Source organism: Plecotus auritus (genome assembly GCF_963455305.1).
Source record: "Plecotus auritus genome assembly, chromosome: 4".
Classification (NCBI taxonomy): domain Eukaryota; kingdom Metazoa; phylum Chordata; class Mammalia; order Chiroptera; family Vespertilionidae; genus Plecotus; species Plecotus auritus.
The window spans coordinates 85039606-85057538 of NC_137775.1; the positions used below are offsets into that span (position 1 = coordinate 85039606).

The 17933-nt window shown below is 38.8% G+C and overlaps 1 protein-coding gene across 1 annotated transcript in view; it reads left to right on the top strand.

The window, feature by feature from the left end:
* CRISP1 (cysteine rich secretory protein 1) overlaps positions 1-9317 on the top strand; it is a gene marked incomplete at both ends in the record, with an annotated part of 28799 nt that extends 19482 nt beyond the window's left edge. Inside the window, 3 exons of the mRNA XM_080665113.1 lie at positions 3551-3648; positions 5609-5697; positions 9190-9317. Coding sequence (XP_080521239.1) covers positions 3551-3648; positions 5609-5697; positions 9190-9317 — 315 coding nt within the window. The remainder of the gene's footprint in view (positions 1-3550; positions 3649-5608; positions 5698-9189) is intronic.
* Positions 9318-17933: the final 8616 nt, after the last annotated feature.

Consider the following 17933-nt stretch of genomic DNA (forward strand, 5'->3'; position numbering starts at 1 on the left):
ATTCTTTAATGTGACCATTTAGAGCTATAAATGTACCTTAGCACTGTTTTTGCTGCTTTAACCCTAAGTTTTAGCATGTTGAATTTTTAGTCCTAATATATTTTCTAATTTTCCATTTAATTTCTCTTTTACCCACTTGTAAAGATTGTGTTTTTAATATACACATATTAGTAAATTCTCCAGTTTCTTTCAGCTTTTGATTTTTAGTTTCATTCCTTTGTGATAAGAAAAAAATAGTTATATTTAAGACTTTAAATATATTAAAATTAGTTTGTAGTCTAACATATAGTGTACTTTGGAGATTTTTCCATGTGTACTTGACCAAATGTATATTCCCTTGCTATTGCCTAGAGTGTTTTATTTCTTACATTTTGGAAACCGTTTTTTTTTTTTTCTTTTTTGTCTCATATGCTTCATTACCATCTTTTTTGTTTATTGATTTAGTGGGCTTTTTGTAGTGGCACATATTGATAACCCTCCTCATTTCCTTTTGTGCATTTACTATAGATATTTTCTATTTGGTTGCCATGTGAATTATATATAATAGTAGTGGCCCGGTGCACGAAATTAGTGCACATTAAAAGGGGATTAATTAGAGGAAATATTTTAATATTGCTATTTGACCTTTCTCTATAATAGAAGTGTCAGAGATGAAAGAAAATTAGTAAAATATATATGAAAACCTTCCTCCTGTCAGAGTCTTGGGTGCACCACGGGACCCAGAGACAAGTCACCACCCACCCACATGCACCTCGAAATCGTGCGAGACCCAGACCCAGCTGGGCCCATCCCCATTGGGCGAGATCCAGACCTGGCCAGCTCCACCCCCTTTAAGCCCCGCCAGGCGGGAAGCACAGCCTCAGGTCCCCTGGCCTGGCGCCAGGTGGAGGGCACAGCCCCAGGTCCCCCAGCTCAGGGCAGGGGGTGCAGCCTGAGGTTCCCCGTCAATACCTGCCAGGCAGGGGTTGCAGCCTGAGTTCTCCCATCAAGCCCTGCCAGGCAGGGGGCAGTGCCGGAGGTCCCTGGGCCTGGTGCTGGGGGTGGGAGGGCATGGTCTGAGGTCCCCCCAGCCTGTCGCTGGGGCGAAGGGCAAGGCCAGAGATCCCCCAGCCTGATGTCAGGGTGGGGGGTGCAGCCTGATGTCCCCTGTCAAGCCCCACCAGGCAGGGGGTGCAGGCTCAAGTCCCCTCCCCCAGCCCAGCATCACACAGCCTGAGGTCCCTGCTGATTGCTCCTTAAGGCTCGTTACGGGAACTTGGCCTCCACTGTGGGTGCAGCCATCTTATGTTACAGAAACCATGCCTCTGCTGTGGGCGCAGCCATCTTGTGTTATGGAAACCCCGCCTCCACTGTGGGCACCTCCATCTTTGTGATGGTGTGATGGTCAATTTGCATATTCCCTCTTTATTAGATAGGATTCTAAAATTATAATAATCTGTTTTAAACTGATAACATATTGCATACAGAAAATGCTCATTTATAGTTCCAGCACCCGGCTTATGCAACAAATTATTTTTACAAGAAAGAGTCATTATTATTATACATTTATTTTTAAATCCTGTAAAAATTTTAAAATAGCACTACAGAACAAAATTTCAATGATCTTGGTTTTTATATGTTACCATGTATTTACTTTCATGGAGTTATTATATTTTCATATATCTTCAAGTTACTATTTACTTTCTATTCATTTCACCTGAGGAATTCCCTTCAGAATTTATTGTGAGGAAGAACTAGTGGCAATAAACTCCTGCAGATTTTGTTTTGCTCAAAATATCTTAATTTCTCCTTCATTTCTGAATGACAGTTTTGTAAGATACAGTATATGATTTTGGTTTACTATTTTTTTCTTTCAGAACTTTAAGTGTATCACCCACTGTCTTCTGTACTGTGAATTTTCTTCTGAGAAATCATCTAATGATCTTATTGCAGATTACTGTACATGATTAGTCACAATATTTTTTCTGCTTTCAAGATTCTCTCTTAGTCTTTAGTTTTTGACAGTTTGAATATAATATATCTTAGTACTGGTTGTATTCTACTTGGAGATCATTGATCTTGGATTTGTACATCAAATTATTTTTTCAAATTTGGGAAATCCTAAACAATAATGTTTTCAAATGATCTCTCTACTCCTTTTATTCTGTATTTTCTGGTTGCACTCCCAAAATGTATATATGGGTCTACTTGATGAGGTCCTACAAACCCCCTAGCCCAGCCATGGGCAAACTACGGTCCGCGGGCCGGATCCGGCCAGTTCGGCTGTTCTATCCGGCCCGCAGAGCCGAAAGAGCGGAGGGTTCTCTTGCTCTCCCCTCCGCTCCTTTACTTTGAATTTATATTAGTTCACACAAACACTCCATCCATGCTTTTGTTCCGGCCCTCCAGTCCAGTTTAAGAACCCATTGTGGCCCTCGAGTCAAAAAGTTTGCCCATCCCTGCCCTAGCCTCTGTCAAATATGATAATTTCAAATGACCTGTCTCATAGTTGGTCAATGCTTTCTTCTGCCTGTTCAAATTTGTTATTGATCACCTCTAGCAAGTATTTTGAATTTAGTTATGCTATTTGCCACTCTAGAATTTCTCTTTGGTTCCTTGAAAAGGTTTTTAATCTTTGTTGACATTCTCATTTTTTTAATATATTGTTAATATATTGTTTCCATGATTTATTTTTGTTATTTTTTGTGTTTTTCTTTAGCTCTTTAAGCATATTTAAGACAGTTGTTTTAAAGTCTATGTGTAGTAAGTCTAATGCCTGTGTATATTCACGGTTTCTGTGATTTCATCTGTTTCTTTGAATGGGACATGTTTTTCTATTTCTTTATATAACTTGTGATTCTTTTGTTGTTGTCAAAACTAGGACATTTGAACAAAAGAGCAACTTTTCCCAGTCTTTGCCATTTTGTAGGAATGACCTTGATTAATTAACATGGTACATTTTGATACTGGGGATCAATCCAGGGTGAAACTTAGAGATCTTTTCATGTTATTTTTCTAAGCAAGTATCATGCCTGAGACTATGTCTCTGATTTTTTTCCATTTCCTCAAAAGCATAGCTGTTTTCAAATGTATTAATTTCCCACAATTTCTCATTCTTCTTGGCACTTTGAATGTTCTAGAATATTTGCTCATGCATAGTCCTTTGCTCCAGGTGTCAGTGGGTTTGCATTTCTCCTTCAGCTGTAATGAGCTAGATCCACTATTTCCTATGTCTTTTCATGCCTGGGAACTGAATTATGGCATCGTTTACCCTGTGAGCTCTAAATAATGAAAAAAAGAATACTCCTTGGGGCAGCACATAGCAGATTAGAACCTTGCAAATAAGGTCCTTTCTAGTTCCTCTGATCCAAGTGAGGAAACAAAATGTCAACCATCTCCTACCAACCATTAGACACGTGAGAATCTTTCTGTTTTTATAACTTCCTAAACTGCTTTGCTGAAAGTATCCTAATAGCAAAGATGTTCATTTTAAATAATAGATAACAATATTCATATTATAATCATATAGAAAATATCAAATTTTAACAAAATGATCTCTTTATATTTACAGATTGTTTGGGCTTCCTCTTACCTCATTGGCTGTGGTGTGTCATCATGCTGCAAAAGATTGTCACCTCAATATCTCTATGTTTGTCACTATTGCCATGAGTATGTATTGTACAGTCTGGGTTCACATAGTTTTTATTCTAGTTTCTCAAACAGAGAATAAAAATCAAATAAATATTACATTTCAGTTATTTAGCTATTTCTAAAACTTTACACACACACACACACACACACACACTTTTTTTTACATACTATTTTTCTAAATAAATCTATATATCACTAATAGAATATTTAAATTCAGAAATATTACAAGTAGTTTTGCTATGTGTTATTGACCTAGCTTATGCAAAAAACAAGGTTATTTACTTCAACAATGCAGAGTATATGTATAATGCAAGGGCAGAAATACAATGGAGTATCAAGAATAAACAGAAGCCAGTTGTTCTTGTCTTTAGCTTTTTAGAATAACTGTCGATATATGTCTTTTCTTAAAAAATTAAGTTTATATATTACCAACAGTGTGAGTGCCAATTCCTAGAAGAAATAATCTGATTGCTTCAGTGAAGGGCAGGTGTGCTCCTTTGTCCCATGGTATTTTACCACTGTCTCCCATGTGTAGCACAATAAAAAGATGTTTAATATGAACCAATGAAAATGATTTAGCTGATCATGTGCTATCACCTTTACAATCAATTTATATAACATCCTATATAATGAAACATAATATAATTATGTGCCCGACCGATTGGTCGACTGTTGGGTTGACCGCTGGACCAATTGCTATGATGTGCACAGGCTACCAAGGGACAGACTCTCCAACTGGTAGGTTAGCTTGCTGCTGGGGTCTGGCCCATCAGGACTGGGTCACAAGGCCAGACATGCCCTGGAGCCCTCCCATGGCCCCTCTCCAGCTGGCTGGCCAACCTCCCGTGGTCCCTCCCTGGCCCCCATTGGCCCTGATCAGGACTAGGAGAGATGGTCCCGATCAGCAGCCAGGCTGAGGGACCCCATTCGTGCACGAATTCGTGCCCTGGGCCTCTAATATTCATATAATAGTTCCATGTGAGTTATTTCTGGTCTTATTACATCTTTATTTTAGTAGTTAGTATTTGTTGTGATTTTTTTACCTATGTAGTTAGTGCTGAGAAAAATAATGATCTGCTTACATTTCAAAGTCATAAATTGTGCTAAATCTTTGAAGGGGTTGGTGGTCTGTGGTGAACTGCTGACAATATAAAAAGAAGTAGAAAGCATGGAGTTGTGATTGAAAAAATTTCTTAGCAAAAAGATTTCATGGTGTATCTGACAAGATCCCTTACTTAATTAAGTAATAAATATATTTTATATGATAAAATTTTTAACAATGTATAGATCAAGGAGAAAAAATATTAGATAGAATGTTCTTTCAGCCAAAACATTTACTTTATTTATTTAGATGAAGTATGAATCAACTATAATCCACATTGTTTTCTTAAGATATCTGCAGGCAAACCTGACTTCTCTATAATTTTAAATTATCTCGGATCTGGAAAGTCTTACCTATTCACTCTGTCCTCCAGCTATTTAGGTTGGGTAAAATATGGTGTACTTTTACTTTGTATAATACTTCATGTGTTTCTATAAAAGACAGTAACATGTATCAATTTTCTTATAACACAGTGCAAGATAAATTTAGAACAATTCCACTCACTTAAGACCTTTAACATTGTTAAGAACCATGTACTTTCATGTGACTATTTATCAAGTACTTAGGGGTATAAAGAAAGATTTCCTATTGTAAATGGCTCTAAAGTCATTCTACTTAGGACTTGACTATTCAAAGAGGTACAAACTGCCTCAAAATATTCTTAGGACACCAGAGTTGGCTGTTGCACATTTAAAAAGATAAATTTTCATTGTACAACTTACTAAGTCTAGAAATATTAAACTCATCTAAAAGAGTAACATTGTTATATACAAGTGGTTTTTAAAAATTGTCTTTAAAGTTGATTGTAAATAGTGAGTACATTATATATGTATTTTCCTAACTTCAAATTTATTAGACCACTTTTTTTTTCTTAAGGGGAAATGAAGCTGACGTAAAGAATATGCCTTATCGGCTGGGATATACATGTGAATATTGTCCAAAACACTGTGAAAACAAACTTTGCAGTAAGTTTTACATTACAGTTTGCTTAATATTGACTGTTGAGATGAGTTAATTTAGTTGCAGATATAGGAAATTTTAACAATTCTACCAAAATCTGCTGGGATTCACAATTGAATTTAGTGAAGTTGCAGGATATAAGCCAATATACCAAAGTTAGTTGTATCTATACTCACAAATAACAAACTATCAGAAAAAAAAATGTAAAAAGGAGCCCTAGTTGCAATTCAGCAAAAAATAAAATAAAATACCTAAGCATAAATTTATTTAAGACAATAAAAGATCTATATACTGAAAATTATAATACATTGATGAAAAAAAATCAAGACATATATAAATGAAAATATATTACCCACTCATGTGTTGTAAGAATTAATATTGCTAAAATGTACACATTACCCAAATCTATCTACAGACTTAATGTAATCTCTATCAAAATCCCTTTAGCATTTTTCACAGAAATATCACTATCAATATTAAAATTTGTATGAAACCACAAAAGACCCCAAATAGTCAAAGCAATTTTAAGGAGAAAAAATAAAGCTGAAGGTATCACACTCCTGATTTCAAACTATATTACAAACTTTAGTCATGAAAGCAGCATAGAACTGACATAAAAACAGGCAATGGGACAAAAGAGAGAGCCCAGAAATAAACTGATGCATTTGTAGTCAATTAATTTACAACAAAGGAGCCAAATATACACCAGGGGAAAGGATAGTCTCTTCAATAAATTGTGTTAAAAAAAACTAGACATGCAAAAGAATGAAAGAGGACCACTATCTTACACCATTTACATTCCAGTTTGCTTAATATTGACTGTTGATTTGAGTCTAAATGAATTCAGCGAGGAATAAAATCTTGAGTGTGAAACTTGAAACCATAAAACTCCTAGAAGAAAACATGAAGTAATCTCCTTGATATCAGTCTTGGCAAAGACTTTTTAAACTTGATACTAAAAGCAAAGGCAACAAAAACAAAAATAAACAAATGTGACTACATCAAACTAAAAAGCTTCTGCACAGAAAAAAAAAGCCAACAACAAAATGAACAGGCAACCTACAAAATGGGAGAAAATATTTGCAAATCATATATCTGATTCAAGGTTAATATCTAAAATATATAAAGAACTCATACAACTCAATAGCAAAACAAAACAAAACAGCAACAACAAAATAATCTGAGTTAAATATGGGCAGAGGAATGAAATAAATATTTTCCAAAGAAGACAGTAACTGTCCTTGACCCTCTGATACTCTGTCCTATCAGGCACATGAAAAGATACTTAGCATCACTAATCATCAGAAAAATGCAAATCAAAACCACAATGAGTTACCTCATGCCTATTAGAATAGCTATTATAAAAAAGACAGGAGATAAGTGATGGTGAGGATGTGGACAAAAGGGAAGCTTTGGACACTGTTGATGGAAATGTAATTTGGTGCCATGACTTTGGCAAATAGTATGGAGAGTCTTTGAAAAATTCAAAACGGAACTATCATATGATCCAGCAACTCTACTTCTAGGTATTTCTCCAAAGAAACTGAAAACACTAACTCAAAAAGGTATCTGTTCATTGTTAGCACCAATAGCCAAGACGTGGAAACAACCTATCTATTGACAGATAAAATGATAAAGAAAATGTGATATACTAATCAGCCATAAAAAAAAAAGGAAACTCTGCCATTTGCAAAAACAGGGATGAACCTTGAAGACATTATGTTAAACTAGAGGCCCGTTGCACGAAGATTTATGCAATAGGCCTTCCTTTCCCTGGCTGCCAGCACTGGTTTTCCTCTGGCACCTGGGACCCAGGCCTTCGCTCCGGTAGCTCCCTCTGCCCTCCGCCCTCCCCCTCATAACAGGGGTCCCGCCCCACCCGGCCTCTCTGCACCTGCATGCATGCTACATCTTTGTCAGGTTAATTTGCATACCCACTCCTGATTGGCTGGTGAGCATCACAAAGTGATGGTCAATTTGCATGTTTCTCTTTTATTAGTGTAGATGAGTCAGACAGAGAAAGATGAATACTATATTACCTCACTTATATGCAGAATCTAGTCCAAACTCATAACAGAGAATAGATCAGTGGTTTTAAGAAGCTATGAGATGGGGTGCGGGAAGAATGAGTTAAGGCAGTGGTCGGCAAACTGCTGCTCGCGAGCCACATGCGGCTCTTTGGCCCCTTGAGTGTGGCTCTTCCACAAAATACCATGGCCTGGGAGAGTCTATTTTGAAGAAGTGGCGTTAAAAGAAGTTTAAGTTTAAAAAATTTGGCTCTCAAAAGAAATTTCAATTGTTGTACTGTTGATATTTGGCTCTGTTGACTAATGAGTTTGCTGACCACTGTAAGGTGATTAAAAGGTATAAAATTCCAGTTAGAGGAAGAATAAATTATGGACATGTAATGTGCAGCATTTTGCCTATAGTTAAAAATGTTGTATTGTATATTTGAAAATTATTAAGGGAGTAAATCCTAACATTTCTCATCAGAAGAAAAAAATGTATAACTATGTAAGGTTATGAATGCTAACTAAACTAATTGTTAATCATTTCACAGTATACTGGTATACAGACATCATAATATTGTGTTGTACACCTAAAATGAATACAATGTTATATATCAATTATATCTCAATAAAACCAGGGAGAGTAAAGAATAAAAGAAACAAGAGTAATAAAAACAATTTAGAGAAGTCAAAGAAAAAACATGTTTCATAAAAAGAAAAACACATCTCTCACATCGTATTTCTCTAAAATACTACATGGCAGAAGACAGTGGGATAATGATGGATAGCTGATTTAAAGAAATATTGATATACATATGTGCTTGTTCATAGTATAGAGCCCACTGCCTTGTTCTATAAGAAAATCTCTGGGTAAAGAGATTATTTGAGAAATTTTGCTATTCTATGTGTGCATTTTATACAATTTTTACATTGACCATGTATGAATTTTTTTCACTAACAATGCTAAAAAACTCACACTTTCTGATTTCAAAGCTTATTACAAAGCTATAGTAATCAGAGTGGTGCTGGTTTAACAGACAAGTGCCAGTGGAATAGAACAGAGAGCCAGAAACAAACCCTAGCATATGTGGGTGTATATTAATTTTAATAATCCAAAGCCATGCTTTACCTATCAAATGGTAGAGCATCAGGCAAGCAGAATACAACACATAAATAAAACTTTATTATATATAGTTTATGATGTTGATGATCTCAAAATGACTCATCTCCAATCTGTTTAGATATGTCTGACCAAAAAAAAAATAGTGATTAAAACACCTGTTTAACGTCAGAGGCGACTTTCATCTTTTTTTCTTTAATGACTGACCTCATTTAACTCATTACCTGTTTACTATTCTAATTTTATTAGTTCATGATAATCAACATTAATGAGCTAGTGTTGGTCAATTTTATGTTTATGTCCTTAGGAGATGATCTCTTTCCGCACTGACTGTGATTGTTTCAGATAACATTGCTTTTTCCTTCCAGCTAACCCCTGCATCTATTATGATGAATACACTAACTGCCATTTACAGAAAGTGGTTCCTGGATGCAAGGTCCTGTCAGTCACACTACAATGCAAAGCCACTTGCTTTTGTACCACGGAGATCAAGTAACCCTGGTGACTTACAACTGTAATATGCTGTTAGTGAAATGTCCGCTGCATTGTATCTTCCACCTTACTTTGCTTCAGTAGCTGTTGCTGAATTTAATTTGGTTTTAATTATACTTGAGATCCTAATTTTCATTAATCATACACAGACCTCAGATATTTTCACCAATGCCACCCACTCCTGTCCTGCTACACCCTGAAGGAACTTTATATTATTTCTTACTCCTGGAGTGTAAGGTCCAGTTTAACACCTGCCCCATATTAAATCACGAGAGTAAGTGTTCGTAGGTTGACAAAATTCAGCTGATGGCATAACTGGGTTCTTCTTTCTCTGTTTTACTCCTTCCCCTGCTTTCTCACATCTCCAATGAGTCTGGTGTTTGTCTTCCCTCCAAACGTACATAACTAATAATTCTTCACTTCACAACTTTACTTCTATATTAAATCAATCATTAAAGTAATTTACAAAGCAAACAAAGAGTCCAGGCTCATTAATTGCAAGGTAAATATTGCCTAATTGCAAATGGTTTAAGTGTCTTATTGTTTCACTGCTTTAACTATACACACTTGTAACAGAGGAAAAAACCTGTGTGCCCTTAATTGAACAAAATATGGATTCAGCACTGATTATATACAAAGTGTAATTCATAAAACATAGAGGGTATTGTCTTCCTCATCCTATCTAATAAAAGAGAAACATGCAAATTGTCCATACCTCCGCTATACCCACCAGCCAATCAGAGCAAGTATTCAAATTAACCCAACTAAGATGGCGGCGGCCACGGAGCTTGAGCGAGCAGGAGGCATGGGTTGCCCCTGGTGATGGAGGAAGCCAAGCTTCCAACCCACCCTGGCCTGCCCTAGCCTCTGCTCAAGGCTACTAAATTTCAATTATAGAAGATAAATAAATCCCAATACCTGCTTCCAGCTGGTCCTGGCCTCCACTCAAAGAGGCACTGAAAAAAAAAAAAAAAAAAGGAAAAAAGGAGAGGCTGGGAGCTTGGGTTTCCCCTGGCAATGGAGGAAACCAAGCTTCCCACCCACCCTGGCCTGCCCTAGCCTCCACTCAAGGCTACAAAGTTTCAATTATAGAAGATAAATAAATCCCAGATACCTGCTTCCAGACGGCCCTGGCCTCTGCTCAAAAAGGCCCCAGAAAAAAAAAGAAAAAAAGGAGAGGCTGGGAGCTTGGGTCACCGGAGGGCATGGCCAGCCTGCAAACAGCCATCAACCCTTCACCCAGGCGGCCAGGCACCCCAGTGGGGACCCCCACCCTGAAGGGGGTGTGACCGCCTGAAAACAGCCCTCAGGCCCTCACCCAGACTGGCCAGGCACCCCAGTGGGACCCCCCACCCTGAAGGGGCTGTGGCTAGCTTGAAAACAGCCCTCAGCTCCTCATCCAGGTTGGCCATGCCCCCCTAGCAGGGACCTTCACCCCATGGGGGCGTGGCCGGCATGCAAACCACCACAGGCCCTTCATCCAGGCCACCCCACACCCCAAGGGAACCCCCACCCTGATCCGGGACACCCTTCAGAGCAAACCAGCTGGCCCCCACCTGTGCACCAGGCCTCTATCTATACTAATAAAAGGGTAATATGCTAATTAGACTGGGTGACCTTTCAGGAGACCTTTTGAACGTTCTTTGGACAAAGCCATGGTGGCAGGGCTGAGGTAGAGGTGATTAGAGGCCAAGAGGGGTGGGCAGTTGTGGATGATCAGGCCAGGATGGGATGGCAGTTGTGGGTGATCAGGCTGGTGGGGGGGTGGGGCCGTTGGGGGTAAGCAGACCAGCAGGGGGGGAGTTGGGGGTGAGCAGGCTGTCAGTGGGGGTCAGTTGGAGGTGATCAGGACAGCGGGGGGGCGGGCAGTTTGGAGTGAGCAGGTCAGCAAGGGGGCAGTTGGGGGCAAGCAGGCCAGTGGGGAGGGAAGGTGGGGGCAAGCAGGCCAGCAAGGGGGGCTGTTGGGGGTGAGCAGGATGGCAGGTGAGGCAGTTGGGGGCGAGCACACTGGCATAGGGGGTAGTTGGGGGTGATCAGGCTGACGGGGGGCATTTGTGGGCGAGCAGGCCGGAGGTGGGGGTCAGTTGGGGGTGAGCAGGCCGGCAGGCAGAGTGATTAGGGGCAATCAGGCAGGCAGGCAGGCAGGTGAGCGGTTAGGAGCCAGCAGTCACAGATTGCGAGAGGGATGTCCAACTGCCAGTTTAGGCCTGATCCCTGTAAACCGGCAGTAGGACATCCTTCGAGGGGTCCCAGATTGGAGAGGGTGCAGGCCAGGCTGAGGAACACCTCCCCACCCCCCTCCCACCCCCTGTGCACGAATTCCATGCACTGGGCCACTAGTTTCTTTTTTTTTTTTTTCTACTTATTTTCTTTTTCTTTTTTTTTTTTCAAATTTTTATTAAGGTATATGTGTACATATCTTACCATTGCCCCCCCCCCACCCCACTCCCATACATGCCCTCACCCCCCAATGTTTTGCATCCATTGGTTACTCTTATATGCATGCATACAAGTCCTTCAGTTGACCTCTTATTTCCCCCACCTCTCCCTAACCTTACCGCTGTAATTAGACAGTCTGTTTGATGCTTTACTGCCTCTGTAACTATCTTTTGGTTCATCAGTTTATAATGTTTTTCATTATCCCCAAATGAGTGGGATCATGTGGTATTTTTCTTTCATTGACTGGCTTATTTCACTTAGCATAATGTTCTCTAATTCCATCCAGGTGCTTACAAATGGTAGTAATTCCTTCTTTTTTATGGCAGCATAGTATTCCATTGTGTAGATGTACCATAGTTTTCTGATCCAGTCATCTGCTGACGGGCACCTAGGCTGTTTCCAAATCTTAGCTATTGTAAATTGGGCTGCTATGAACATAGGGGTGCATATATCCTTTCTGATTGGTGTTTCTGGTTTCTTAGGATATATTCCTAGGAGTGGGATTACTGGGTCAAATGGGAGTTCCATTTTCAGTTTTTTGAGGAAACTCCATACTGTTCTCCACAGTGGCTGCACCAGTCTGCATTCCCACCAGCAGTGCACGAGGGTTCCTTTTTCTCCGCATCCTCGCCAACACTTGTCGTTTGTTGATTTGTTGATGATAGCCATTCTGATAGGTGTGAGATGGTATCGCATTGTTGTTTTGATTTGCATCTCTAGGATAATTAGTGACTTTGAGCATGTTTTCATGTGTCTCTTGGCCTTCCTTCTGTCTTCTTTCGAAAATATTCTATTTAGGTCCTTTGCCCATTTTTTTATTGGATCATTTATCTTCCTTTTATTAAGTTGTATAAGCTGCCTGTAGATGTTGGAAATTAAACCTTTATCAGTGATACCATTTGCAAATATGTTCTCCCATACAGTGGGGTTTCTTGTTGTTTTGTTGATGGTTTCTTTTGCTGTGCAAAAGCTTTTTATTTTGATGTAGTCCCATTTGTTTATTTTTTCTTTGGCTTCCATTGCCCTAGGGCAGTATCGCTGAAAAAGTTCTTTTGGCATATGTCTGAGATTTTGCTGCCTGTGGATTCCTCTAGTATTTTTATGGTTTCCCGTCTTATATTTAAGTCCTGTATCCATTTTGAGTTTATTTTTGTGTATGGTGTAAGTTGGTGATCTAGTTTCATTTTTTTGCATGTATCTGTCCAATTTTCCCAACACCATTTATTGAAGAGACTGTCTTGACTCCATTGTATGCTCATGCCTCCTTTGTCAAATATTAATTGCGCATAGTGGTTTGGGTCGATATCTGGATTCTCTATTCTATTCCATTGATCTATATGTCTGTTCTTGTGCCAGTACCAGGCTGTTTTGAGGACAGTGGCTTTATAATACAGCTTGAAATCTGGTATTGAGATCCCTCCTACTTTATTCTTCTTTCTCAGGATTGCTGTGGCTATTCGGGGTCTTTTTTTATTCCAGATGAATTTTTGGAGAGTTCTTTCTAGGTCTGTGAAATATGCTGTTGGTATTTTAATGGGGAGTACATTGAATCTATAGATTACTTTGGGTAGTATGGACATTGTGATGATGTTGATTCTACCAATCCATGAACATGGTATGTTCTTCAATCTGTTTACATCTTCCTCTATCTCTTTTTTCAGTGTCCTGTAGTTTTCCGCGTATAGGTCTTTTGCCTCCTTGGTTAGGTTTATTCCTAAGTATCTTAATTTTTTTGGTGTGATGGAAAATGGGATTGCTTTTTTTAGTCTCTCTTTCTGTAAGTTCACTGTTGGTGTATAGAAATGCCATAGATTTCTTGGCGTTAATTTTGTATCCTGCTACATTGCCGAATTCATTTATTAAGTCTGTTAGTTTTTTGATGGAGTCTTTCGGGTTTTTTATGTACAATATCATGTCATCTGCAAATAAGGACAGCTTTACTTCTTCTTTTCCAATTTGGATGCCTTTTATTTCTTCTTCTTGTCTAATTGCAGTGGCTAATACTTCCAGTACTATGTCAAACAGGAGTGGTGAGAGTGGGCATCCCTGTCTTGTTCCTGTTCTTAGGGGATGGTTTTAGTTTTTGCCCATTGAGTATGATGTTAGCTGTGGGTTTATCATATATAGCTTTTATTATGTTGAGGTATGATCCTTCTATTCCCACCTTGTTGAGAGTTTTTATCAAGAAAGGGTGTTGGATTTTGTCAAATGCTTTTTCTGCATCAATTGATATGACTATGTGATATGATTTTTATCTTTCAATTTGTTTATGTGATGTATCACATTTATTGATTTGCGGATATTGTACCATCCTTGCATTCCTGGGATAAACCCTACTTGGTCATGGTGTATGATCTTTCTGATGTACTGCTGGATCTGATTTGCTAGAATTTTGTTGAGGATTTTGGCATCTACATTCATGAGGGATATTGGCCTGTAATTCTCCTTCATTGTGTTGTCTTTATCTGGTTTTGGTATTAGGGTGATGCTGGCTTCATAGAAGGAGCTTGGAAGTGTTCCTTCCTCCTGAATTTTTTGGAATAGTCTGAGGAGGATAGGTTTTAGTTCTTCCTTGATGTTTGGTAAAACTCTCCTGTGAAGCCGTCTGGCCCCGGGCTTTTGTTTGCCGGAAGCTCTTTGATGACTGCTTCAATTTCTTCCATAGTTACTGGCATATTGAGCTGTTTAGATTCTTCTTGATTGAGTTTTGGAAGGTTATATTTTTCTAGGAATATGTCCATTTCCTCCAGGTTGTCCAGTTTGTTGGAATAGAGTTGTTCGTAGTATTTTTTAACAATCCTTTGTATTTCGGCGGGATCTGTTGTTATTTCACCTCTTTCATTTCTGATTTTGTTTATTTGGGTCCTCTCTCTTTGCTTCTTGGTGAGCCTGGCTAGAGGTTCATCAATCTTGTTTATCCTTTCAAAGAACCAGCTCTTGGTTTTGTTGATCTTTTGTATTGTTTCTTTGGCCTCTATGTCGTTTATCTCTGCTCTGATCTTTATTATTTCCTTCCTTCGGCTTACACTGGGCTTTTCTTGTTGCTCTTTTTCTAACTCTTTGAGTTGTTGGGTTAGGTAATTTATTACCATTATTTCTTGTTTTTTGCAGTAGGCTTGTAGAGCTATGAACTTCCCTCTCAAGACTGCTTTCGCTGTGTCCCATAGATTTTGGATTGTAGTGTTTTCATTGTCATTTGTTGCCATGATGTTTTTTATTTCTTCTTTGATCTCTCTGGTAACCCAGTCATGGTTTAATAGCATGTTGTTTAGCCTCCATGTGTTTGATTTCTTTGGGTTGTTTTTATTGTAGTTGATTTCCAGTTTTATGCCACTGTGGTCTGAGAAGATGCATGATATGATTTCTATCTTCTTGAATTTGAAGAGACTTTGCCTATGTCCCAACATATGGTCTATCTTTGAAAATGACCCATGTGCACTTGAGAAGAATGTATATTCTGTGGCTTTGGGGTGAAATGTTCTGAAGATGTCAATTAATTCCATCTGGTCTAGTGAGTCATTTAGCATTGATGTTTCTTTGCTGATTTTTTGTTTAGAGGATTTGTCCAATGGTGATAGTGGGGTATTAAAGTCTCCTACTATGATTGTATTGCTGTCAATCTCTGCCTTGATATCCTCCAGGAGTATTTTTATGTATTTGGGTGCTCCTATATTGGGTGCATATATGTTTACCAGAGTTATTTCTTCTTGTTAGATTGCTCCCTTTAGTATTATGAAGTGGCCTTCCTTATCTCTTGTTATGTCCTTCACTTTGAGATCTAATTTGTCAGATATAAGTATTGCTACCCCAGCTTTTTTTTCAGTTCTATTTGCCTGGAAAACCTTTTTCCATCCCTTCACCCTCAGTCTGTGTGCGTCTTTTTTTCTGAGGTGGGTTTCTTGTAGACAGCAGATATATTGGTCATGTTTTCTTATCCAGTCCATTACCCTATGTCTTTTGATTGGGGCATTTAATCCGTTTACATTTAAAGTTATTATTGATAGGTACTTATTTGTCGCCATTCCTATTCTTTACACCTGTGTTGCTTCTTTGCTTCCTATTTCTTTTTTTTTTTACAGCAGACCCTTTAGCATTTCTTGCATTGCTGGTTTGGTGGTAATAAATTCCCTTAGTCCTTTTTTGTCTGTGAAGCTCCTGATTTCACCTTCAATTTTGATTGACAGCCTTGCTGGGTACAGTATTCTTGGATTCAGACCCTTCCTTTGCTTGACTTTGTATATTTCATTCCATTCCCTTCCGGCCTGATGAGTTTCTGTTGAGAAATCAGTTGCTAGTCTGATGGGGGTTCCTTTGTATGTAACTTTCTGTCTCTCTCTTGCCGCTTTTAAGATTCTTACTTTGTCGTTGGTGTTTGCCAATTTAATTATAGTGTGCCTTGGCGTCGGTCTTTTGGGGTTCATTTTGCTTGGGACTCTGTGAGCTTCTTGGATTTGTGTGGGTTTTTTCTTCTCTATATCAGGGAAATTTTCTGTCATTATTTCTTCAAAGAGGTTTTCTATTTCTTGCTCAGCTTCCTTTCCTTCTGGAACCCCTATTATGCGGATGTTGTTTTGTTTCATGTTGTCCCAAAGTTCCCTTAGGCTCTCCTCCTGCCTTTTAATTTTTTTTTCTAGAAGTTGCTCTACTTGGGTATTTTTTCCCATCTTGTCTTCTAGCTCACTGATGCGGTCCTCTGCTTCTTCTAGTCTACTCTTGATGCTTTCTATTGAGTTCTTTACAGCAGCGATGTCATTTTTCATTTCTTCTTGGTTCTTCTTCATTTCCTCTTGGTTTTTGCTCATATTGTCGAATTTGTCTTCCATTCTTTTCAGCCACCTTATGACCATTTCTCTGAATTCTTTTTCTGGAAGGTTGTTTGCCTCCATTTCGTTTACTTCCTTTTCTGCTGATGCCTGCTTTTCTTTCATATGCGGGCTGTGTCTTTGTCTCCCCATGGTCTCTCTTCTCAGGGTGTCTGGTTATGTAGTTCTCTCTATCCTTATCCCAGGCGAAATCTGACCTTTCCGTGGTGGAGTGTAGAGCTCCTCTGAACCCGTGTGTTTGCGCCAATTGGGGAGCATTGTTCTGGGGCTCGCAGCTGTTCCGTGGGTTGGGCCACTAGTTTCATGTAAAGACGTAAATATTACTGAATCTGAACATTAAAGAAATTGGTGAAGTGTATTGTATAGCTACCCAGAGAGCCTGGTACCTGGTATTTTGTTTTCAGTTTCAGGATATTTTCCATAACTGTGCTCTTCCTTTCTGAAAGTTTATATAAAGAAGAAAAATCCCTAAAAATTTTGCTTCTGGATATTTATCCAAAGAAAACAAAAGCATGACATGGAAAAGTTATATGCACACCCTTGTTCATTGCAAAATTATTTACAATAGCCAAACATGGGGGGCGGGGGGTTGAGAGGAAGCTTGTATCCATTTACAGATAAATGGTAAAGAAAAATGTGAAATATTTATGCAGTGGGTTACAGCTTAGCCATAAAAGGGGATATCCTATCATTTGCCACAACATGGAGGGCTCTGAAGGCCATTAGGCTAAGTGAAATAAGGCAGATGTCGAAAGACAAAATACTATTCGGTCTCACTTTTTGTTTTTTTATAGGTCAGGCTTTTTTTAAAAAAATATATATTTTATTGATATTTCACAGAGAGGAAGGGAGAGGGATAGAGAGTTAGAAACATCGATGAGAGAGAAACAGCTGCCTCCTGCACACCTCCCACTGGGGATGTGCCCGCAACCAAGGTACATGCCCTTGACCGGAATCGAACCCGGGACCCTTCAGTCCACAGGCCGACGCTCTATCCACTGAGCTTAACCAGTTTCGGCCGGTCTCACTTCTTTGTGGAACCTAAACAAACAAACAAACAAACAAACAGAAATCAAATGTATAGAAAAAGAGATCCAATCTGTGATTATCAGAGGCATGAGATGGGAATTGGAGAAAGGTAGCCAAAATATGCAAAGTTCTGATTATAAGATAGATAAGTACTGGGGATGTCATGTACAACATGATGATTATCATGAACACTGCTACTGTATGGTGTATTTGAAACTTGCTGGGAATGTGGATCTTAAAAGTTCTCATCACAAGGGAAAAATATGCACCTCAATGAAGGCATCGCTGTAAACTAAACTTATTATAGGGATCATTTTACATCATTTGTG